Below are 26,612 nucleotides of genomic sequence, written 5' to 3' on the forward strand. Positions count from 1 at the left end.
GTCCATATCATCACTTACATTATTATTAGGAAAACATATTTTATTTTCTGCTTGATTTGAACCAATTTTGGATTGTCATCACAACATGTTCATGGTAGACACACAAAATCATGTCTTCCTTTTGTCTTAAACTAATATCCAAATTTCACTACAATCTACCATTGTACCAGGCTTGTCAGGAGGTACCAGGTTACTCAAGAGGTACCAGGCTAGTCCGTACCAGGGTAGCCAGGAGGTACCAGGTTACTCAAGAGGTACCAGGCTAGTCAAGAGGTACCAGTCTAGTCAAGAGGTACCAGGTTACTCAAGAGGTACCAGGCTAGTCCGTACCAGGGTAGTCAGGAGGTACCAGGTTAGTCAGAAGGTACCAGGCTAGTCCATACCAGGGTAGTCAGGAGGTACTAGGTTAGTCAGAAGGTACCAGGCTAGTCCGTACCAGGGTAGTCAGGAGGTACCAGGCTAGTCAAGAGGTACCAGGTTACTCAAGAGGTACCAGGCTAGTCCATACCAGGGTAGTCAGGAGGTACCAGGTTACTTAAGAGGTACAAGGCTAGTCAGGAGGTACCAGGTTACTCAAGAGGTACCAGGCTAGTCCATACCAGGTTACTCAGGAGGTACCAGGCTAGTCAGTACCAGGATAGTCAGGAGGTACCAGGTTACTCAAGAGGTACCAGGCTATTTAAGCTTGTCTACTCCCCCGCCAACCTGCTCCTCTATGGCATCCCACCATCTCCAGGTTGAGGGCTGGTAAAACCCAAAGCTCTTTCACATACTGGGTTCTGCGCCAAATATGATGTTAGCAGTGCAGCTCTCATGCACTGATGTGTCCTAAGGTGCAGTCATCCTAGCAACTGGTAACATGCCGCACCCCAGATCCAAGAGGGTATGCCATGGTCTTCACCCCCTACACCTGCCATTAGTGCAAAGAAGCTCACATAATGAGGGAACGGGACAGTATACAGGGCTATATATGTTCAGCTGTGATGTTTGAAGAAAACCTAAAAATAAGGATGACTGAAAAACATGTGCAAAAGTTCTAGGACAATATATATATGTATTTGATTAAGGTGATATCACAGATGAGGCTGATTTAAGCTACTCATAAATACAGTACTACCCTAATTAACTGTACTTGGAATATTGCTGCGTGGTAGTGCAGTTTGCACCTAGTGCTTTATTGTAAATAAGACCTTGTGTTGCCCAGTTTATCCATTCAGAGCATTAGAATCATCATGGGAATAGACCAACCTGTATCCAATCAGAGCATTAGAATGATCACAGGGCTAGACCAACCTGTATCCAATCAGAGCTTTATAATGGTTACAGGGTTTGACCAACCTGTATCCAATCAGAGCATTAGAATGATCACAGGGCTAGACCAACCTGTATCCAATCAGAGCATTTGGATAATCCCAGGGCTAGACCAACCTGTATCCAATCAGAGCATTTGGATAATCACAGGGCTAGACCAACCTGTATCCAATCAGAGTGATCACAGAACGATCACAGGGCTAGACCAACCTGTATCCAATCAGAGTGATCACAGAACGATCACAGGGCTAGACCAACCTTTATCTTCAGTATCCAATGTGTATCAGTTATATCCATGATGCATATAGCGATTATGGGCAATTTTAGTAGCTCCATGAGATAGGGTAATGTCTAAACTGAATTTAGTTGCTTTTTGGGAAACATCAAGTAACAGATTCTCTAGTTGCCTAACAGCCAGGATTTGTGCCTCTTACACCAACATACAGTTGTGGTAACACCATACGGACTCTGAAGGCAACTAAGACAGTCTGAGCCAATGAGACGGCTTAAAAGAGTGAATGCTTTGGTTGTAGCAAACCAACAGTTTGTCAGATGTTCCCACCATTGAAAAGAAACAAGTTGCACACATTAACCCTTCCAGTCTCGGCAGTAGAAGTCTCTTGTCATCGTGAGTCTGCCAGGGTGTCCATAAGATACAGTAATGAGTTCAAGTTGAGGAGAAGATGAGGAGAGTGGCTCCAGTTCTGCCCAGTACATGGGAAGTCATAGCTGTTTAGCTAACCCTTTCCTTATGGGTAGAAACCCTTATTCACAGATTGTTCCAGATTTCCAGGTTATGTCCCGGGTTAGAAGTGAATTCAGACAAGTTCCGCGGGATCGCTCTGCCCACTGCCTTCTAGCGAGCAGCCCACCTTATTATTGAAGATGTGAGACAGGCTGCCTTTATGAGAAGTCTTGCTTCTCAGGGACCTCTCTTTCTTACTGGGGGGTTTGTTCTGCTGGCAGAGATCCTTGATGTCCCACACACGCAGGGCGCCGTCATGAGAGGCCGTGTACAAAGAATTGTCATGGATCTGAAAATAAACATGGAGGATATTGCATGATATCAACCGTATGACTTTTATCTGAGTAGGCTTGGTCTCGGCCGTGGTGTGGTGCCTCCTACATGGAATGAACTCTAGTTCCTACTAACTACTCAACATTAATATTGAAATGAAAGTAATCTGTACATAAGCTTGGGGTATCGTAAGCTCTTGGGTACAGGTGTGAACCCCAGCAGCCCCTCACTACTCCTTCATTTACACGGTGGGCAACTTCTTAATATTAAAGGAGAAGGAAAGTCATTTTGGCATTTTACTGCCAATAGATTTGCCACATTAGTGCCACCTAGAACGCTGTATTTATTCTGCAGAAACCATTACCATACCTGAGTAACAGCTTTAGAAGCTTTCTCTGTTTGCTTAAGATAGCAGCTGCCATTTTAGGTAGCTTCCTTCCTGCTGTTATAGCTGAGATCACACATTCCTAAGGGAGGGGGGAGGGAGTTCTTAGCATTCTGGTGGGAGGGGGGAGCAGGAGAGGGGAGATCTGCACAGACTCTGGCCCCAGGAATTAAGGCTGTTTATGAGAGAGTAAAGGTCCCCATACACGGGCCGATTCTAGCTGCCGTTATGGGTCCCTTAGACCGATTCGGCAGCTAATCGGCCCGTGTATGGGGACTACTGACAGGCCTGCCCGACCGACATCTGGCCTGAAATCGGGCAGATCTCGATCGGGCAGGTTAGAAAATCTAGTCGGATCGGGGGCCTCATCGGCTCGTTAATGCGGTCCCCGGACCGACTTTGCCTATACCCGTCATTATAATTCGATCGTTTGGCCCTGGGGCCAATTATAATGACGGGCATAGGCAAAGTCTGTCCGGGGACCGCAGTAACGAGCCGATGCAGCCCCCTTAGGTGGGGATATCGGGAGAAGATCCGCTCGCTTGGCGACATCACTAAGCGAGCGGATCTTAAGGTGTATGGGCACCTTAAGTCAGCCACTGGGACATCATGTTTACAAAAAAAGAGACAAGAAATCCTGTGTTTCTTTTGATAGAGGACAGAGGATAGAGTGCAGCATTACTGTGGGTGCTTATGGCTGTATTTCCATAGACCTTTCTGATAAAGCTTACTGAGTTTTTACCTTTCCTTCTCCTTTAACCAAAAAGAAGAAAAGGGCACATAATAGACCTGAATGTAGAAACACCAAATGCACAAGGGCCCCAGATGCACCAACCCCAAACAGGTGGAGACGCTGATATTTTAATGGAAGGTGGCCCTTGGTTTAATCCTGTCGAGTGCCTGATTGCCCAAACTTCTATCTACCGCCAACTTCTTAATATCTGACAAATACCAACCTGAATGCAGTTTATGATGAACGAGTGGCCTTGAAAAACTCGTTGCAAGGTCCCGGACTTTGTATTAAACGCTCTGGCGCAGGCATCGCCACTGCCCGTAAACACTAAGGAAAAAGAGGCAGACATATTGAATTAGAATTATGTACCCTAAAGGAAAACATGTAGGTCTCTAAAAAATGATATTGCATAAACAGCTCGTCTACTGCTTCATCTAAATAAACCATTTTCATATAAATATACTTTTTTAGCAGTATGTGCCATTGGGTAATCCTAAATAGGAAACTGCCATTTTAGATACTAAGGGCCGCCCCCTGGGATCATAGGATTCACAGTGCACACAAACAAGCCAAGGCACACATACATGCTAGGCCCCATCAGCCAATGAATGGGCAGGGTTCTGCCTACTCCCACACTACTTCCTGTTACTTCCTGTCCCAGAATTCATCATTTCATGATGGATCTTGGTGAGGAAGGGGTTGAATGACTCTGTGAGCCTAAGGGGGGTTGGGAATTGGTTATAGGCAGACATGGTTACCAGGTCGATTACATTTTGTTGAACCCACACATCAGTAATCATGCGCGGGAGATGGCAAATTAGAATTAATTTACGAATGTATTGGGAATTCTGCTCCTCCCTAGTGATTCTGCCCCTTCTACATTGGTTGGTTGGGCTCTTTCACAGGCCAGTAGGCTGCCCAATCATATGGATCTCTTTACTCCCAGAGGTTATATTTGTGAAGTGCTATCCAGCTAAAAATGCTATGGTCTTTTAGAAAATGTCTTTAAACCTGTGTCCCCGGCGATAGAATGTCATGTTTTTGTTATCATCCTGGCAATTTCACACAACGATCCCATTAATCAGCCTCTATGACGGCTTCCCAACCGGTTGCCAAAGCAAACCTGAGTCAGTCATCTGTATGACCCTCTCTCGTTATCAAGTTCATTAACGTCAAGGTTCCGCCAAGGCGCACCCAACTGACTGTTGCCTGGCAACCTATTCTCTCAAGCCTTCTAGCCAACCACGTGTGGCGGTTCAGCACTGGCTGGTCACTGTTCCCCCAGGATTGTTTGTTCATGTAGATAGATTGCTGGAGAAAAATACCCGGGCCTCCTATATAAACGCAGGCTCAGCTAGGTATTGGGTAGAAATGCCAGCAATTCAGCCACTTCCCTGTTTTATATTGAACTTCTCATTCAATTTCATATATTCAACTGCTTCTTTTCTTTGCTAAACTTTATTATCTCATCTTCTTTGCGGTTTAATCCTCTCATTGGCTCAGAATCCCGCAGTGCTGTAAATAGAGGGTTATAGACTCCTATTGTCTAACTGGATAACTCTCCTTCATTCAGTCTTGTTCAAATATTATTGCTTAGTTCTTCATAACTGGCTTACATTGAGACGATGCTGCTATGGACGAGGTTTCTGACTGGCGGTGTCTCAGTTACTCAACCCATGGGTCAAGCAGTTTAGGGTTGGATGGAATTTGGGGCGTCCATTGTAGGTTTGGGTTGGGTGTCAGAGTGGGGAAGTAAACTCCTCAAGTTTCCATGTCTTGGAACCTAAAGTGCACGCAGAAGTAGCCTATAGAGCAGAAAGACGTGGGCGTGGGTCCTACAATGGCAACATTTGGCGGGTTAGGGTTAGGGTGTAGGTTAAGGTTTTCCTGACCGGCACATCACTAGTCTCAGTTGTGATTATGAGCTACTATCTAGGAGAGCCTATGATATCACATCTGGCTGTACCTGTGGGGTCATTGAGGTGAATGAGTGGAACCTCCCATTTTTCTCAGATAGCTCTATAACTCTGGCTACATATGTGGGGTAATTCAGGTCAATGTGTGCATTGCTCAGGATTATCTGAAATAACAATTTGGGATAACTCTGGTTCTACCCCTGTAGGATATTCAGGGGAATGACATTGTGGAACACCTCCACATACATACTGCCTGGCATAGTCACAACACTATGGAATAACTGTTTGGTATTTTAGATGAATGAGATTGAGGAACATGTCCCATTGCCCAGGATAGTCAGAAATAAATAATAAGTAAATTGGTAATGGAACACTATCACTTTGAGATAACTCTGGCTACATCTGTGGGATATTTCAGGTGAATGAGATGGTGGGATACTTCCAAGTATTGCCTAGGAGTGTTTGCAATAACACTTAAGGTGGCCTTACATGTCAAGATTTTCTCATCCTTATGACCAATTTTAGTGCGATCCGACAAACCCATGAAATTATCGTAAAGTTAGTGAGCATCAAATGATCGTACGGTGAATTTTTCATCAGATGTTAGTCAGATTGGTGTTAACAATAGAATTTGCCCATTGTTTGAAGGACCAAGCACGTAGATTTCCCAGCTTGGATATACTTGGATTTTTCAGGATAAATCTTAACGTGCATGGCCAGCTCTAGGCATAACTCTGGCTCCATTTGTGAGATGTTTTAGATGAGAGAGAAGAAGAAACACCTCCTCTGATTGCCCAAAATAGGCAGAAATAACTATTTGGAATAATTTTGGCTACATTTTTGGGTATTTCAAATGAATGAGATTATGGAACGCCTCCTTGCATTGCCTAGGGTAGTCACAGTCACCTTGTAATCTCATCTGATGGACAATGAGACAATGAGCCCAGGACAGTCTGCAATTACACGTTGGCATAACCTCGGCTACATTTGTGGGATATTTTGGGCAAATGAGATTATGAAACACTTCCATGTATTTCCTGGGATAGTGTTCAATAATACTTTGGGATAACTCTTTGGCCTATTTCATATATATGAGTTTGTAGACCTCAAGGATGGTCAGAAATAACACTTTGGTATAACTCTGGCGACATCTGTGGGATAATTCTGGTGAATACGATTGTGGAACATCTTCATGCATTAAATAGGACAATAGGAAATAACACATTGTGATAACTCTGGCTACACCATTGGGTTATAGAAGCTGAATGAGGTTTCCATTTCCCTAGTACAGAGTTGTCAACCCAGAGGGACACGGACAAGTCATTACTGTGGGTGGCCAGGGTTTCTTTATGAGTAATGGCCAAAACTTTAACATCTCTGTGCCACTGGGACTGTTGGCCACTGGTTTCAAACAATAAAAACCCAATTGGGCAGCAGTAGCGTCAGGCCCTACATTGAAACTTACAGATTCCCGCGTGGTATTTCAGTGTGCTCACACTGTGTTTGTGCGTCTTGTATGTTCTGACACAGTCCCCGGTATCCGTTAGCCAGCATTTCACCGTTCTGTCCACACTCCCTGAATACAAGAGACGGCCAACTATCTGCAAAAGGAAAATACAAGTTACTTCTCATGTCATTTCAGCTGCCTGGCTACTGTTGGTAGAAATTTATGTTGGAAAGTAAGAATTTGGTCTTCTTAAAAAATAAAGTTAGGGAACAGGTTTCTCTGGTCAGTTTTATGCAGAACAAGACTTTCCTCTCTACACAAACACAATTTTCTCACGACTGTAGCCAGTTGGATGCAATAACCAGCAGGTGGCGCTGTTTCAAACTCTTCAGCAGTGTAACCACTATTCATATCTTTAAAAAGTAGCGGAAAAACAATGTAAACCGCAGAAGTGCTCAGAGGAGCACCTTGAGCTATTTTATGTTCATTTGTGTTCATGTAAATGTAAACGTTTTTCCTTTAATATGAATAACTTTTTTGTTCATTTGCCTGCTGTATATGTTTAGTAAGATGAAGTATGCTATAAAATCTATAACTGCCTAAGAATCATCTCCCGTAATGATTATAACATGATCAGCAGAGGTTCATTCAACCCAATCTACCCCTCTCTCAGCCCTGATCAAGAGTAGTAATTAGTGGAAAGTGGGTGGAGTTTAAAGAGGATTGGGGGCATGGCTGGTTATAATTGGGTGCGGCCTACTTACCTATAAGTGGTAGCGGTGGATCCAGTGATTAGTGCCAAATACTCTTTCCTAAGAGGAGGACTAAGCTGGGCATAAAGGTGGCCATACACGCTAAGCGAGCGGATCTTCAACTGATATCCCCACCTACGGGTGGGCAATATCGGGTTAATTCTGTCATTTGGCCCTGGGGCCAAATGATCAAATTAGAACAACGGGTATAGGCATCCGTCAGTTCGGGGACTACTAATTTTTAAACCTGCCTGATCGAGATTTCAGGTCAGATGTCGGTCGGGCAGGCCCGTCGTTAGTGCCCATACATAGGCCGATAAGCTGCCGAAACGGTCTAAGGGGCCTATAGAATCAGCCCGTGTATGGCCACCTTAAGTCCTATTTGCAAGAATGTACTCAGCACATTAGTGCCCAAATGGCATATAATTATTGGCCACAGTGAATAGCAGCCAAATAAAATTAATAGCAGAGTTGTTGGAGGTTTGGGGTTTGTATTGGGGCTGCTCCATCCTAGCATTCTGTTTATATGGTGCCCGTGCAATACTGTATCTTACAGCTAGGGGCAGCATTTTGAACTGAAAGAAAAGAAGCAAGAGGGTTTGTGAGGCTGTAACGTACCAGACACAGGAGGCAGCTGGGGAACCCTGCACCCTATTACTTACCTGTCCGCATTAATATACAGAGGGGAGATTAGTATGATTAGGGTGGGTTCCCAATTGGATTAAATGTTTGCATGCTGCCCCCTAGCTCTAACCGAGATGTGTAGGGCAGGTAAAGGGGAAATAAACCCTGAGCTTCATAGGGACCCTTTGCTGAGCAGAAAATGGCTTTGTTATAAAGACCTACTTATATATCAGTAACCTATGTAACAATAACGGATCCAACATGCCACTCTCCCTGGTTCCAGGGCCCCCTCCTCCCTGATTCCGGCTCTGTCATTAATTTTATTTTATTTATAAAGTATTTGTTTGGCTTTTGTGCAATATGCTGAGAAAAGGAATAGCAACGCAGAACCTCGCATAGAAAGTCCCTGCCAAATAGCAGATATGTGCAACAGTTTACTTTCTGACATGGTGAGGGATGGGATCATGCGGTGGGGAGCAGAACTGCCAAAATGGCTTTCACTGCGGGGACTGGATATGTGCAGCCCTGTGATAGCGCCCCCCAGTGGTCACTAGGCCACACCCGCTGCTGGGGGATAGTAGCACCATAGGAAGGCTATAGGCAAGCCCTAGGGACAAGGGCAGACTGAAACTGCTCATTGAAATGAACCTGCAGCCTGAGCCTTCAGCCCCCCACAGACTGGGACCAGCTAAAGTAACAATACATTAGCATGAAACCATCTTTCTCAGCATTACAGGGAAAGATATATAAACATTATCATCACTTACGCCATTGCCTAAACACAAGCGCAGGATCATCGGCGCAGAGCCCAGATGTTTCCTGTTAATCACTCAGCACCGTGCATGGGGGATAAACAGAAATATCATTATGGGTAACCGGCTAGCCCACTGTGGCTCTGCGCGGCCCGCAGCATCCTCTGGCCTCAAGTGCGGAGAAACCCACCCACCAAAGTGCCAGTTACCAACATGCTGAAATTAGCGGAGCAACCTAATTATTGTGCGGGGAGGGGGAAGAATGTTGGGAAAACTATCCCCCCAAACAATGTAGGTCTTTATAAATATATATTGCACAAACAGCTCATGTAAAACCCTGCTTCATCTAAATAAACCATTTTCATATAAATATACTTTTTTAGCAGTATGTGCCATTGGGTAATCCTAAATAGGAAACTGCCATTTTAAGTACTAAGGGCCACCCCCTGGGATCATAGGATTCACACAAACAAGCCAAGGCACACATACATGCTAGGCCCCATCAGCCAATGAATGGGCAGAGTTCTGCCTTTTGCTCCCACACTACTTCCTGTTACAGGTAGAGCTGCATCACTTCCTGTCAGCTGATCTCTGAGGGGGTACACAGCCCATCACTAAATGGCGGATCAAGGGAAAGGATGTAAAAGGGCAATATTTACTGATATATATATTCCAGTTTGGCGAGACTGGCTTGGCCAGTCTGAAATAGCTGAAGATGGCATATAAAATGTCCTTTGTGGCATAAATCGTCTTTTTATACTCCTATTCAGAGTGCTACCAATCCTCTTGGGGTATGTTATTATACAGTATAATTTGCCCCAGAGTAGGTAACATATACATATATTTGTAGCACTTTATACCCCTTTTCTTCCCAGACCAATCCAGAATATACCCACAATGTCATCACTGAGCCGCTTTGTGTAATGACTTTACCCCCGTGCCCCCCCAGGTATCACTTCATTCAATTCCTTGCCCTAAATACCTGCTGTGTCCCAATGCACCTACATGGGGGGCCTGAGGCTGACGAGATCTTACCCTGAAATCTTTATCCATCACAACAGGCACAGCAAAGGGCTTCCTAGACTGGACGTAAGGGGCACAGTTTGGTGCCCAGTTTAGGTATCAGCACTTTTCCCATTACAGGTATAGGACCCATTATCCAGAATGCTGGGGTCCAAGGGTATTCCAGATAAGAGATCTTTCCGTAATTTGGATCTCCATACCTTAAGTCTACTAAAAAAAATCAATAAAACATTATTTAAACCCCATAGGATTGTCTTGCATCCAGTAAGGATTATTTATATCTTAGTTGGGATCAAGTACAGGTACTGTTTTATTATTACAGAGAAAAGGGAATCATTTACCCATTAAATAATCCCAATAGGGCTGTTCTGCCCCAATAAGGGGTAATTATATCTTAGTTGGGATCAAGTACAGGTACTGTTTTATTATTACAGAGAAAAGGGAATCATTTAACCATTAAATAAACCCAATAGGGCTGTTCTGCCCCAATAAGGGGTAATTATATCTTAGTTGGGATCAAGTACAGGTACTGTTTTATTATTACAGAGAAAAGGGAATCATTTAACCATTAAATAAACCCAATAGGGCTGTTCTGCCCCAATAAGGGGTAATTATATCTTAGTTGGGATCAAGTACAGGTACTGTTTTATTATTACAGAGAAAAGGGAATCATTTAACCATTAAATAAACCCAATAGGACTGTTCTGCCCCCAATAAGGGGTAATTATATCTTAGTTGGGATCAAGTACAGGTACTGTTTTATTATTACAGAGAAAAGGGAATCATTTAACCATTAAATAAACCCAATAGGACAGTTCTGCCCCCAATAAGGGGTAATTATATCTTAGTTGGGATCAAGTACAGGTACTGTTTTATTATTACAGAGAAAAGGGAATCATTTAACCATTAAATAAACCCAATAGGACAGTTCTGCCCCCAATAAGGGGTAATTGTATCTTAGTTGGGATCAAGTACAGGTACTGTTTTATTATTACAGAGAAAAAGGAAATCAGTTTTAAAATTCTATATTATTTGATTAAAATGGAGTCTATGGGAGACGGGCTTTCTGTAATTCGGAGCTTTCTGCATAATGGGTTTCCGGATAAGGGATCCTATACCTGTATTTATATTATTATAAGCAGATAAATGATAGTAATACCCTGATGAGGGCACATAATATCGCCACTATGCCCCCCGCAGGATGCACGTGTGATACTGAGAGATAAACACGTTTCATTTGGTGATGAATTGGCACAAATGCTCAATGGAAAGGGAAAAAACAATAAACCCAAGCCGCTCCGTTCAAATATTTAGTGATTCTTTTTCCATCTCTAAACATTATTGTAATTGAAAGGAACCGTCCAACTGACTGATCCCATCAGATACCGCGGTGTGAGAGAAATGGGCTTGAAAACATAGTGAAATTCTAATACAAACAGTTCCGCGGGAACATTGTGCTCCGGCAGGTTCCACGGGGGCCACGGAGCTGCATGGAAATCTCCCTGCTTGTATCCATAACGGGGGCAGGAGCACTAAACCCTGTAACTATCTATACACAGGATTATATCAGCAAATTCCACTAATAGCATTTGGTTTTGACTCTTTAGCCCAGAATTTATTTTTTTTTTGTCCCTTTTTTTAAAAAAAGATATTCTTATGGGCAGGAATGAATACTCGGTGCTTTTTCTCCAACCTAGAGTTTCCTGAAAGTGCCACTTATACAGTAGAATTGCGACTGTGCCCATTGCCATGCCATATATTGCAGGTGTAGGAGATTATGCCGCACATTCCCAGGAAGCCTGGGGCCCCTTCTCAGCCTATAGCTTTTGTGTATTCTGAAAATATCTTACAATTGGTACACTATATAATTTGCCCTATGTATCTCTACCCTTTCCAACTCTGCTCTTTTTAAAAGGAACAGTATTTTGCAGGCTGGTGTCCAATTAAGAAACAAAAAAAAAATAATTCAAAGCCTTTCAGTTGCCCCAATTTATCACCCAGAATCTAGGAGCAGCCTAACGTATATACTCAGGGCTCCCATCAGGAATCATGGGGCTTAAATACTATCAGGGGCCCCTGGGTTGTGGGTCCTGCCAACAAGTAGAATAGGGCCCCAAATAATATAAAATGCAGTGTCATGCCCCTGACCCAACCAGGCCCACACCCTGCCCATTATCAGCCCAAACCCTCATCCACTTCCCCTGCAAGCCCTGTGAATGATACTAGACAGACAGACAGACAGATAGATAAATAGATAAACAGACAGATAGATAGATAGATAGATAGATGATAGATGGTAGATGATAGATAGATAGATAGATAGATAGATAGATAGATAGATAGATAGATAGATAGATAGATGATAGATGATAGATAGATAGATAGATAGATAGATAGATAGATGATAGATAGATAGATAGATAGATGATAGATGATAGATAGATAGATGATAGATAGATAGATAGATAGATAGATGATAGATAGATAGATAGATAGATAGATAGATAGATAGATAGATAGATGATAGATAGATAGATAGATAGATAGATAGATAGATGATAGATAGATAGATAGATAGATAGATAGATGATAGATAGATAGATAGATGATAGATAGATAGATAGATAGATGATACATAGATAGATACATAGATGATAGATAGATAGATAGATAGATGATAGATAGATAGATAGATAGATAGATAGATAGATAGATGATAGATAGATAGATAGATAGATAGATAGATAGATAGATGATAGATAGATAGATAGATAGATAGATAGATAGATAGATAGATAGATGATAGATAGATAGATAGATAGATAGATGATAGATAGATAGATAGATAGATGATAGATAGATAGATAGATAGATAGATAGATAGATAGATAGATAGACAGATAGATAGATGATAGATAGATAGATGATAGATAGATAGATAGATAGATAGATAGATAGATAGATGATAGATGATAGATAGATAGATAGATAGATAGATAGATGATAGATAGATAGATAGATGATAGATAGATAGATAGATAGATAGATGATAGATAGATAGATAGATAGATAGATAGATAGATAGATAGATAGATGATAGATAGATAGATAGATAGATAGATGATAGATAGATAGATAGATAGATAGATGATAGATAGATAGATAGATAGATAGATAGATGATAGATAGATAGATAGATGATAGATAGATAGATAGATAGATGATACATAGATAGATAGATAGATGATAGATAGATAGATAGATAGATGATAGATAGATAGATAGATAGATAGATAGATAGATGATAGATAGATAGATAGATAGATAGATAGATGATAGATAGATAGATAGATAGATAGATGATAGATAGATAGATAGATAGATAGATAGATGATAGATAGATAGATAGATAGATGATAGATAGATAGATAGATAGATAGATGATAGATAGATAGATAGATAGATAGATAGATAGACAGATAGATAGATGATAGATAGATAGATGATAGATAGATAGATAGATAGATAGATAGATAGACAGATAGATAGATGATAGATAGATAGATGATAGATAGATAGATAGACAGACAGACATAAGAGCAGTGCAGTTCTGCTTGGTTATTATATACACTGAGCAGCTTACAGTATGTACAGTATGTGAGTGTAGGAACTCATAATGATGTTTAATCTGGCACTGCTTCTCCCAAACACATCCAAGTGGGATTGCCTCACTGCCCCAATGATATCCATACCACACGGGTCGGGTCAGGCGAGTTTAGTTCTACCGCACAGCACTGTCATACACGGACAAACTCCAGATACATCATAGCTGAGGTTTTTCATTTAAAGAACCAAAGAACAATGAATTTATTGAGGCCCAAATGTGCCAACTCGTCCTTTTCCAGCTGGGCACATACTGAATTATACACCGCTGCTCTTAGTTTCATGCATGTACTGCCCAGCTTGGCCCACTTGCTTTACTGCACAGGGACCCAGGAATTCCCCCGCCCAGTTTGGATAAACCATGCCCATTTTGGTGGGTGTGCCAATCAGGATTATCCCACCTAAAACAGGGGCAGCTGTGGCATATACCTTGGTATTTGTCTGATTAATTGCTGTCCAATGAGAAAACAAATGAGCACAGGAGGCATATACAGGCCATAAACACCACTAAACAGACAAGGAAATGTTTGTACAAAGTATTCTTTTATACTTCCATTGTCAATTACAAATGGGAATGACCCACTCCCCTGTTTGGCACTAGTGATATAAGGAGGGTAAAGCCAGAAAGCAAGGAGCCTTGCCATGATATCACATGACCTTGCACTAATATTGCACTAATATTGCATCTAATTTGTACCAGTTCCCAAATCTCAATGCACCTTTGTGTATTTGGCCTCCCCACGAACATATCATATTATGTGCCAACATTCTCGCTGTCACTCAGCACAATCATTTGTTTCAGCAAGAAAGTCCTGGGCTGGATTGGCCTTCCCGTATCTACGGCCCACTTGGGCTGAGTGGAACAGCCGATGGAATTACATACAGATTTTATATAAATAAACACACACACATAATACAGACACGCCAGAGCACATAAAAGCCTAGCAGGGAACTGAAATGGCCCGAAGAGTCTCAGAAATATTAACCTCTTTGCTGACCCAACAGCACCAGAGGGGGAGCACATGGTTAGACCTTACAGACTGCATGGGGCGCCTGTAGCTGATGAATTATACAGCAGTTCTAGGCTATCTATCTATCTACTGCACACTGGGGAAAATACAGTCCCAAGTATAATCATGGTCACCTTTAAATGGCTTCAGGTCATAGAGCTTCTCTGTAGCTTATTATCCAGCAGCAACGTGTCCCCCCCCCAGCTAGCTTCCACAGTCATCTCTAGTATATATTCACCATTCCACTCAAGGGATTGTAGAAGGTTTGGTCAGGGGTGTGGGGCCAACAGTAGGATCATAATGCAGGCATATGAGGAACCATTGGGCAATGGGAGCAGTGGGACCTATGCAATAGATACCTAAAGGATTTTTAGCCAGAGAGAATGCCTATTTGCTCCTCTAGTTACAAATGAAAGCCCAGCTTGAAGGACATTTATGGTGTGATCTGAGGTGAAAACATATTTGTGACCCTAGATATTCTTGGAACTGTGGCTAAATATCTGATATACCAATGTTTTACTATATCTGTAATCTTGTTGGATCTCCAAGGCTACAAACATCAGTCTCCTCATCTACTGCACTGAAATGATACTAGAATGGATAATCTAAAAGACATTGGTCAGTGAGGTTTCAGGCAGGTGAGAGTGGGCTATAAGAAACATATAAGGCCTGGGTGAAATACAGTTGAGAAACCCTATTATAGTTGGTAAAACTAAACTATTTAAGGTCTTTTCACCAGGACCAACAGGACTAGGTTATTAAATCAGAACATTATATAGTTACTCTCTGCAGCAAGAGCTGAAAATGTATATATTCCACCAGGGCTAGGTTATTAAAACAGAATAAGCCATTTGCCCTCTACAGGAGTTGGATATGAATATATTCCACCAGGTCCACCAGAACTAAGTTATTTAATCAGAACCATATATATGCTGTCTTTAGAAAGAACTGGACATGAATATATTCCACCAGGTCCACCAGAACTAGGTTATTTAATCAGAACAATATATTTGTGGTCTATAGAAAGAGCTGGGCATGAATATATTCCACCAGGTCCACCAGAACTAGGGGATTAAACCAGAATAAGCCATTTTCCCTCTACAGAAAAGGCTGGACATGAATATATTCCACCAAGTCCACCAGAACTAGGTGATTAAATCAGAATAAGTCATTTGCCCTCTACAGAAAGGCTGGGCATGAATATATTCCACCAGGACCACCAGAACTAGGTGATTAAACCAAAATAAGCCATTTGCCCTCTACAGAAAAGTCTGGACGTGAATATATTCCACCAGGACCACTAGAACTAGGTGATTAAACCAGAATAAGCCATTTGCCCTCTACAGAAAAGGCTGGACATGAATATATTCCACCAAGTCCACCAGAACTAGGTGATTAAACCAGAATAAGCCATTTGCCCTCTACAGAGAAGGCTGGACATGAATATATTCCACCAAGTCCACCAGAACTACATGACTAAACCAAAATAAGCCATTTGCCTTCTACAGAAAAGGCTGGACATGACTATATTCCACCAGGACCAGTAGAACTAGGTGATGAAACCAGAATAAGCCATTTGCCCTCTACAGAAATGGCTGGGCATGAATATATTCCACCAAATCTACCAGAACTAGGTGATTAAACCAGAATAAGCCATTTGCCCTCTACAGAACAGGCTGGAAATGAATATATTCCACCAGGTCCACCAGAACTAGGTGATAAAACCAGAATAAGCCATTTGCCCTCTACAGAGAAGGCTGGACATGAATATATTCCACCAAGTCCACCAGAACTATGTGACTAAACCAGAATAAGCCATTTGCCTTCTACAGAAAAGGTTGGACATGACTATATTCCACCAGGACCACTAGAACTAGGTGATGAAACCAGAATAAGCCATTTGCCCTCTACAGAAATGGCTGGGCATGAATATATTCCACCAAATCTATCAGAACTAGGTGATCAAACCAGAATAAGCCATTTGCCCTCTACAGAAATGGCTGGGCATGAATATATTCCACCAAATCTACCAGAACTAGGTGATCAAACCAGAATAAGCCATTTGCCCTCTACAGAACAGGCTGGAAATGAATATATTCCACCAGGTCCACCAGAACTAGGTGATAAAACCAGAATAAGCCATTTGCCCTCTACAGAACAGGCTGGAAATGAATATATTCCACCAAATCTACCAGAACTAGGTGATGAAACCAGAATAAGCCATTTGCCCTCTACAGAAATGGCTGGGCATGAATATATTCCACCAAATCTACCAGAACTAGGTGATCAAACCAGAATAAGCCATTTGCCCTCTACAGAACAGGCTGGAAATGAATATATTCCACCAGGTCCACCAGAACTAGGTGATAAAACCAGAATAAGCCATTTGCCCTCTACAGAAATGGCTGGGCATGAATATATTCCACCAAATCTACCAGAACTAGGTGATGAAACCAGAATAAGCCATTTGCCCTCTACAGAAATGGCTGGGCATGAATATATTCCACCAAATCTACCAGAACTAGGTGATCAAACCAGAATAAGCCATTTGCCCTCTACAGAACAGGCTGGAAATGAATATATTCCACCAGGTCCACCAGAACTAGGTGATAAAACCAGAATAAGCCATTTGCCCTCTACAGAAATGGCTGGGCATGAATATATTCCACCAAATCTACCAGAACTAGGTGATTAAACCAGAATAAGCCATTCGCCCTCTACAGAACAGGCTGGAAATGAATATATTCCACCAGGTCCACCAGAACTAGGTTAGGTGAGTTTGATCTCCACCATGAGTTTGTTTTACCCATTGTTTTTGTTTCTTTTAGGAGTTTCTTTTTCCGTAAACAAACTGTATAACCTGAGATATCCCATAAAGAGTTGCTGAGGATATACATTCCTACAAGGGCAGGCAGCGTTATCAGGGAAGTCTCCAAGTTAATGATTTCTAACTTACTGTAGAGAAGATTAAAGGACAGGAAACACAGGACACGTATCACTATCCAAAAATTTGATTTTTAATTAACGATGCATCTGTGGGGGGGGGGAACCAGCAGAGTAGAACCTACATTAATATCATTTATCATTTGGATTTATAGCGGAGCACATCTGCCCATGTGTAGTAAATGCTTCCTGTCTAAATCTATTGCATAAATAATAGTAATTATCTTTTGGGGGGGGGGGTTTTAACGCCATTCTTGCATTAAGTTAGCTGTGATGTTATTGCAGACATGTTTGTTTCATGGATTGTACTGTGTAAGGGAAACACCATGGTAAAGTATACCCATATGTATATACATATATTGCTGCATAAGCCTTACTCTTATACTCTAGTGTTAATGTTACCAGTGTGGCAGCGCCCACACAAATACATGAATCTAAACACTCCGAGAAGCGACAGTCAGTTAGGTTGCCATCTATCCCCATTTCCCGGGGACAAACTCCACTTCAGGATGTTGTCCCCGGCAATGTCCCTGCCTGATCCTGTTAAATAAAATGTCACTGTGTATTGCATTTCCAAGTCCCCCTGCTTCATTGGTTCATACATACAGCCATTATTTAGTTCTTCCATTGGAATCAGTTGCTCATTTGCTCAATGCACAATTTCCTTATGTGGGAGATGAGGGGTGTGGGAAAGTGGCCTTGGCCTTTTTAGAACATTATTGGTGTCTGTATTTCTCTATTTCTATGTCATAATAGTCTGCCATCTATTTAAATGATAAGTTAGCCTTTTTATCAAAAAAGAATCTATACAGCCCTGAGAATAACATACCTTTTTGCCTGCACTTAGTCTCATGTAGATTCTGTATCACAAGAAGCTCAACTGCAGCTCTCTCAGCTACTTCCTAGTCTAGCATGAAGCTCCACCCTCTTTGCTAAGCTCTCTTTCTCTCTTTGACTATGAAGATGGTTGAAGAGGTGACTACTACGCGTGCATGATTGATTTCCATTGGAGTAGAGGCAGCAAGCTTGCCCAGTAGGTAAATCTTCAAGCTTCTGCACAGCCAGAGAAAGAAGAGCAAAGAAAGGGGGGCAGGGCTTCACTAGGAAGTAGCAGAGAGAACTACAGTTGAGATGCTTGTGGTACAGAATTTATATGAGACTGAATGCAGGGAGAACATTATTCTGGGGGCTTTTATAGATTTTTAAAAGGGGCTTTTATGATAAAGGGGAGATAGAAAAAAAAGGTTAACTTCTTCTTTAATGTCAATCCCCATATGTAATAAAAGGCACTAATCTTGCCCAGGAGCAGTAACCCATAGCAATTCTGTTATACTAATAAGATGTTGCTTTTAAACAGGTGACCAGTAAATGCTTCCAACTGACTGGTTGCTATGGGTTACTGCTCCTGGGCAAACTTTTATTACATATCCCCCCCAATATGTATATATACACATACGTCTACTCTGCTAATAAATACGGCACTTTGCTGTTTAAATCTCACTAACTGTAAATAGCTTTTTGAGCAAGTCATATCTTCTGATGGAAACACAGGGCTGAGTATTTATAACGTGAGCTTATTGAAGGGATTTACTAAGAAAGGAGCGCCCCAGTTCCACGCTGCACTCACAGATGGGGGATACATTTCACTGATTTACGGCGCATGGCTAAGGAAATAATTGTGTGCGATTCTTTTTTTTTCTTTTTTCGTAAATATAATACACTCGTGAATTTAAATGACTTGTTTTATTATGTAGTGGATCTCTAGTAATGCTGAGAATCAAATTATTGCCGAAAAGAGAGACGTTAGAAAGAGAAGTACTGTGTATGAATCTGCGTCTCTGAGCCATACCTGGTCTCTATATTTTCCTTTATAGGAGAAGGAAAGGTAAAAACTCAGTAAGCTTTATCAGAAAGGTCTTTGTAAATACAACCATAAGCACTCACAGAGTCCTCTATCAAAAGAAACCACATTTCTTTCCTTCTATTCTGTATACACGATCTTCTGTGTCAGACTTCCTTCTTTTAGCAAAATCCTTCACAAAATCTCAGTTTGATCCTCTCTCCCCCTCCCTTCTCCTCCTCCCCCCTCCCCTCTCTGCTGTAACTTGATCCCAGAGCCCAGAGATGCAGGCAGGAAGTGAAATCAGACTAAGCTAAAATGGCAGCTGCTACCTTAAATAAACAGAGGGAGCTTCTAGGGCTGTTTACTCAGGTATGGTAAAGCATTCTGCACAATAAATATAGCATTCTAGCTTGCACTATTGTGACTAATCTATTGGCAATAAAATGCCTCAGTAGCTTATCTTCTGCTTTAATCTGTCTTACATAAGATTCCATGGCAACAATACCAAAGGTCTGGAGTCCCATGTCCCTGGCTGTTTCTGGGGTGAATCAGGATATGGCCACACATGAGAGGGGCAATTTTTTTAATTAGGGCCCAGTTCTACTTGTTGGCAGAGCACCTTTTCCCAGGGGGCCCAGGTGACCCAGGTGACCAATAAGCTAATAATTGGGAAGGGCCTGGCTAACTAAGCAGTAGGGGGCCTTGTGATTCCTGATGGTGGCCCTGTATGTATGGTGAGCATCCAAGAGCCACCCCCCTATAGCTGCTACCCTAGGCACGAGCCCTCCAGTGCCTCTATGGTAAATACACCTCTGATAAAGACCAATGAAAAATTGCTTGGATCATACCAATAGGAGCTAGGATTGGGTTCTGCATATAAAGACCCGCTACCCAATGAGAAGTGGAAAGAATGGGGCCCCTTACCTCTAAGCAGATGACAGAGCCTTGATGGTGCCTGAATACTGTTAGTTGGTCCCCAGTGACCATATTCCACCGGCGGATGGTGCAGTCCATGCTGCCAGAATACAGCTCCCCATTGGACGTATCCAGGACGACACACAGAATGGCCCCCACGTGGCCCCTCAGCGTCTGATAGCAGCACCCACTGGACGCCTCCCATATTTTAATGGTACAGTCTGTGCTTCCAGTCACCAGAAATTCTTTCACCTCTTTCTCTTCCACGTCTAAGGCTTCCAGTACATCGTAGGAGGAGAAGTGAGCCAACGTCAGGACGCAGTTCCGATGACCCCGAAACTCCTGGAGGCTTTGGCCGCTGTCTGCATTCCAGCTGCGTGCAGTTCTGTCATAGGATCCACTGAAGATGTAGCCCTTGGCCACCAAGATCCTGCAGGAATAGACTGCACATTAAATCCCTTTCCAAGTAATTAGATGTTTATTCTGCCACATCAGCAGTAACACCGTAGCTTCCCACTGTTGCTGAACTACAACTCCCAGAATGCCTCAACAGATCTAAAGAGCAAAGAATGTTGAAGACGTGAGAGAAATGGAGAATTGTAAAGTACGAGAAAGGTAATGAGAAAGACATAACAATGGTAGAGTTAAAAAATGGTACAGAGAGAATGTGAGCATATAGTAAAAGGGCAGAAAAAACACGTCTGCAGCCTTGTACCTTTATATGGGCACAGAACCCCTCAGTGACTGCTAATATCCTTATCATTTACAGTAGGGGGTACATTATCCCTTATAATACATGAGTGATACTCAGAGTTCCCTGTATAACTCAGCCTGCAGCCTTGTGCCTTTATATGGGCACAGAACCCCTCAGTGACTGCTAATATCCTTATCATTTACAGTAGGGGGTACATTATCCCTTATAATACATGAGTGATACTCAGAGTTCCCTGTATAACTCAGCCTGCAGCCTTGTGCCTTTATATGGGCACAGAGCCCCTCAGTGACTGCTAATATCCTTATCATTTACAGTAGGGGGTACATTATCCCTTATAATACATGAGTGATACTCAGAGTTCCCTGTATAACTCAGCCTGCAGCCTTGTGCCTTTATATGGGCACAGAACCCCTCAGTGACTGCTAATATCCTTATCATTTACAGTAGGGGGTACATTATCCCTTATAATACATGAGTGATACTCAGAGTTCCCTGGCTACTATAATATTGATTATATGCCTTTATATACATAGTCACAGAACTTTCCAAGAGAAAATGAACTTGAAGACCCCGTTACCACAGAGAGAAACCCACCTGTTCACAATGGAGGTGTGTCCCGTATAAACCATCACACACTCGCCAGAGGACACCTCCCACTTTCTCACCGTTTGATCCGCGCTGCATGTGAACGCCGCCTCATTCTCCAGGTGACAAAAGGTGATATAACTGCTGTGCCCTGGAAGCCATTGTTGGCATGGAAAGAAAAGTGAGACAACCAGAAAGATGGCCACATGCCTATGACTATGTGCCCTCAGCAGCTTTACATGGCGCCCCCTAGAGACTGAGCATGGAACAGAATATAGGGGCATGTAGTGCCCCCTAGAGACTGAGTATAGAACAGAATATAGGGGCATGTAGTGCCCCCTAGAGACTGAGTATGGAACAGAATATAGGGGCATGTAGTGCCCCCTAGAGACTGAGTATGGAACAGAATATAGGTGCATGTAGTGCCCCCTAGAGACTGAGTATGGAACAGAATATAGGGGCATGCAGTGCCCCCTAGAGACTGAGTATGGAACAGAATATAGGTGCATGTAGTGCCCCCTAGAGACTGAGTATGGAACAGAATATAGGGGCATGCAGTGCCCCCTAGAGACTGCATATGGAACAGAATATAGGGGCATGCAGTGCCCCCTAGAGACTGCATATGGAACAGAATATAGGGGCATGTAGTGCCCCCTAGAGACTGAGTATGGAACAGAATATAGGGGCATGTAGTGCCCCCTAGAGACTGAGTATGGAACAGAATATAGGTGCATGTAGTGCCCCCTAGAGACTGCGTATGGAACAGAATATAGGGGCATGTAGTGCCCCCTAGAGACTGAGTATGGAACAGAATATAGGGGCATGTAGTGCCCCCTAGAGACTGAGTATGGAACAGAATATAGGGGCATGTAGTGCCCCCTAGAGACTGAGTATGGAACAGAATATAGGGGCATGTAGTGCCCCCTAGAGACTGAGTATGGAACAGAATATAGGGGCATGTAGAGCCCCCTAGATACTGCGTATGGAACAGAATATAGGGGCATGTAGTGCCCCCTAGGGACTGAGTATGGAACAGAATATAGGGGCATGTAGTGCCCCCTAGAGACTGCGTATGGAACAGAATATAGGGGCATGTAGTGCCCCCTAGAGACTGCGTATGGAACAGAATATAGGTGCATGTAGTGCCCCCTGGAGACTGCGTATGGAACAGAATTTAGGTGCACATATTGCCCCCTAGAGAGTGAATCTAGAACAGAATATAGGTGCATGTAGTGCCCCCTAGAGGGTGAGTTTATATACTTGGGCTATAGACCAAATGCAGTGTATGGCAGTGCCTAGGTTGTACTTACCAAGCAGCACATTGCAGCACTGGTTGTCTGATGTCCTCCAGAGCCGGGCAGTACAGTCCTCGCTGGCAGTCAGCAGGTGGCACCCATCCGGGCTCAGACTCATCCAATTAATGCCTCCCTTGTGATCCGTGCAGACCTTTACTAAAGAACTGGATGTGCCACAAGTGGAGCCAGTGCTCCCCATCCTCCGGAGCCCGGCATGGGCAGTTTCAGTTAGGGTTGGACTCATGGGGTCACCCTCTCAGGTGTGGGGAAGCTCAGCAACGCCAGGCAAAACACTATGTCGGATTTCACATTATCTCCACTGTCAAATATCCTTACGACACCTTTGAACCAAAATGGTCATTTAGCAAATCTGCAGATCCGGTCAGCAAGAATCACCCTAAGAATCACCCTATATGGCGGGGGCTACCATGCCATTCCGCATCAAAGTACATATGGCGACCACATGTTTGAATGCCTTATTGCCTTTCCAACCATCACCCATACCATTTTACCCCACATGGTGCTCTTGGGGAGAACCACATCTTTCAGAACACCTCAAATGGCAACTATGGGGGAATGCCCTGGCAGTGCTAGTGGGCATGGAGCCTGTTACCCCTAATATGTGCCATAGGCAAAGCATTATGCACCCCATGTGATTATTTTATACATAACCTGGCAGGGGGTGCTGGGAGCTGTAGATCAATAACAAAGGCAAGTGGAATACACCGGAAATGATCACCCTATATGATTTATCCTTTGTACTTTTATCTATATACCATCTCAGGGGCCCCTATGATGGTGCGGGGGCCCCGTTTTCAATGTCTTTACTTCCTGAGCCCTCAGCAAGTTGCCTTTGGGCCAGCAGGCCGATCCATGTGATTAATGCAGTACAGCGCAGGGGAATAGAACGTGTTGCAGAGCCGAACAATGCAGCACAGGGGGCCTACAGGGGGGGGGATACCTCTGCAAGCTCAGCAAAACATTCCATCAGCTTCCCTGGCCTGAGCTCCTTCTGCTGTGGGGGGAGACACGCACACAGCTGCTCCATGGAGCTACTCTGGGCCCCTGCAAATTATCCAGTTTTCTTTAAAGCAATTTAGATTTTACCATGGTGGAGCACACAGTATGGCAGCTCCTTCATTCATATTATGTATGGCTAGCTTTATTCATTCTTCATTATTTATTCTGAGTGGCAGGGGGGGGGGATAGTGCAATAAAAGAAAAACATATGCTATTGCACGAAAGATTAAGCCCTATAGGGGCAAGGAGGGCAATGCTATAATAATGATAAATGATAATAGCTCACCTAGGAGGCCAAGCCATTGGGCTGCTCTGCGCATATAAAATATACAGCGCTGGTAGCAGGGATGCCATTGGATAAAGAGGAGCCTGGAAATACAGCGGCGTTCCAGTACAACTGAATGAATGAGCTGGGAGCAGAGATATTTATGATGGACAGAACAGTTATACTTACAGCAGGATATTTGAGACACTTGGCTTTTGGGGGCCCCCCAAGAGACTGATTTAAGGCCACAAGCAGACAGGGACCTTGGTATTTGTGCACCCAACAGTTGCTGGCACTTCTGCGACAGATAGGGTCTAATCTAAAGCCTCACCACCCTGCAGAGAAAGCATGCTGGGAGTTGTAGTCTAGAACATAATGCTTCCAGATGGCAAGAGTACTTTCGCCATTCTGTTCTGCAGCTAAAGGTAAAGTTAAACCCCATTACAGAGGAAGAATCCCAACCCCCAGTTATGTGCCCAGTGACACAAACCCAGAGAGACAGGCTGCTCGCTCTGCCCCCCAACCAGCCATAACAGAACCCAGATGCCTACCTTGCCCAGCTCAGCAATAGCTCTTGTGCCTTTGAAGTCAGTCTGTTCGGGGGAACATCCTCTCTTTTGTTCAGGTTCCACCCCAGCCCTGCTCAGATGAGTTCCACATGTGACCTATTAATCAGCTGCAGGGGGCCAAGTCACTGTAAATACCATCCAACCAGTCGGCTGGTGTCACCAGGGGGTGCCCGGCGTCTGCCCCTTGGCACAACCAGGCAACCTCAAAGCAACTGTTAGGGTTCCCATAGGCTCCAGTCTCTGTGCACCCCAGAATGATGATCAGCAGTATAATAGGAATTGTATCCTAGCTGTGCTGCATCTGGCACCCCCAAAGCTGTGCTGTAATGTAAGTCCTAGACTTACCCCCAGGCAGGGGCAGCTGTATAGGCTTGGGTGTGGGAGCTGTATCCTTAGCAGAGGGAGAGATCCCTGTGAGCGCTGCAGGCTCTTTAACATGACCCTCTCACACCCCCCTGGTAATACCTCCCCACTCTCCCAAACTGACACTGCTTCTCATTACTGCCTCTGCTAGAGAGAATTCCACTGCAGTCCTTATGGGCTGACCCCCAGCACGGCTGCTGCTGCTGCTAAACAATGGCATATATACATATATGGATTCTCAGGCAAAAAGAACCTGCAACTCCGCATTTAAAGGAGAAGTAACACCAAACTGTAAATCACTCCGGCGCCACAAAAGCATGAAACTAACGCTGGGAGCGAAACTAAGGAGTATAATGTCATATAAACAGTAATAACTACTGGGGGGGTTTCAGAGGAAGGTGCAGAGAGAGGGATTTTTTTTTTCCTGGGGCCCCCAGAATCACAAGGACCCCCTTGGGTGAAAATTGCTGATTAAAGAACAAAAGAAATATTTTATTTTAGTTATTTAATTGAAAGAGATGGTTGGTGTATACTAAAGGATTCCTTCCGGCTATTGAACTGCAGAACTTACCATTCTACCCACTGCCGGGCCCTGGGCACCTCAACCCTCCCCCCCACTGCCATGATTGCGCGCACCCACTTGTTCATTCACTGTACACAAGCGCAGTAATGAGGGTCCGGACTATGGGTAGGCAGAGGTATGTGCCCCCCACCCTTACACCCTAGGCATGTGCCTCTGGTGCCTCTCCTGCCTACCCCTAGCAGTGCCGGGCATCTTAGGCAACTTGGCCGGCTACATTACTATATCCCTGGGGTTGGAGAGGAGCGCGGGAATGCAGCCATGACTGGGAGCATCATTGGGACTAGAGTGCTTGGACTAGGGGTGTCACATGTCTCTTCTGCCTAGTTCCGGCTCTGACCCCTAGTTCCGGCTCTGACCCCTAGTTCCAGCCCTGACCCCTAGTTCCAGCCCTGACCCCTAGATTCAGCCCTGACCCCTAGTTCAAGCCCTGACCCCTAGTTCCAGCCCTGACCCCTAGTTCCAGCCCTGACCCCTAGTTCCAGCCCTGACCCCTAGATTCAGCCCTGACCCCTAGTTCCGGCTCTGACCCCTAGTTCCGGCTCTGACCCCTAGTTCCAGCCCTGACCCCTAGTTCCAGCCCTGACCCCTAGATTCAGCCCTGACCCCTAGTTCAAGCCCTGACCCCTAGTTCCAGCCCTGACCCCTAGTTCCAGCCCTGACCCCTAGATTCAGCCCTGACCCCTAGTTCCGGCTCTGACCCCTAGTTCTGGCTCTGACCCCTAGTTCCAGCGCTGACCCCTAGTTCCAGCTCTGACCCCTAGTTCCAGCCCTGACTCCTAGTTCCGGCTCTGACCCCTAGTTCCGGCTCTGACCCCTAGTTCCAGCCCTGACCCCTAGTTCCAGCCCTGACCCCTAGTTCCAGCCCTGACCCCTAGTTCCAGC

The 26,612-nt window shown here is 43.8% G+C and overlaps 1 protein-coding gene across 1 annotated transcript; it reads right to left on the bottom strand.

Moving 5' to 3' along the window:
* Window positions 1–19: 19 nt before the first annotated feature.
* Window positions 20–25,318, bottom strand: wdr86 (WD repeat domain 86). Its single transcript, XM_002932493.5, has 7 exons — window positions 24,767–25,318; window positions 22,946–23,271; window positions 21,645–21,786; window positions 20,345–20,765; window positions 6,829–6,964; window positions 3,671–3,774; window positions 20–2,345 (listed from the first exon to the last, which is right to left on the bottom strand). Exons 2-7 carry the CDS (start codon window positions 23,172–23,174, stop codon window positions 2,130–2,132), a joined length of 1,248 nt encoding a protein of 415 aa, XP_002932539.2. The 5' UTR covers window positions 23,175–23,271; window positions 24,767–25,318; the 3' UTR covers window positions 20–2,129.
* Between the last annotated feature and the right edge of the window lie 1,294 nt (window positions 25,319–26,612).

This window comes from Xenopus tropicalis, chromosome 6 (assembly GCF_000004195.4).
Source record: "Xenopus tropicalis strain Nigerian chromosome 6, UCB_Xtro_10.0, whole genome shotgun sequence".
Classification (NCBI taxonomy): Eukaryota; Metazoa; Chordata; class Amphibia; order Anura; family Pipidae; genus Xenopus; species Xenopus tropicalis.

Excerpts from the sequence above, each read along its gene's own strand:
- wdr86 (XM_002932493.5), bottom strand. The coding sequence starts at position 23,174 with ATGAGTCCAACCCTAACTGAAACTGCCCATGCCGGGCTCCGGAGGATG. Across the intron at positions 21,787-22,945 it reads GTGCTGCAATGTGCTGCTTG|GGCACAGCAGTTATATCACC; the intron begins GTAAGTACAACC and ends AATGGCTTCCAG. Across the intron at positions 6,965-20,344 it reads GCTCTGTCATCTGCTTAGAG|ATAGTTGGCCGTCTCTTGTA; the intron begins GTAAGGGGCCCC and ends TTCCTTTTGCAG.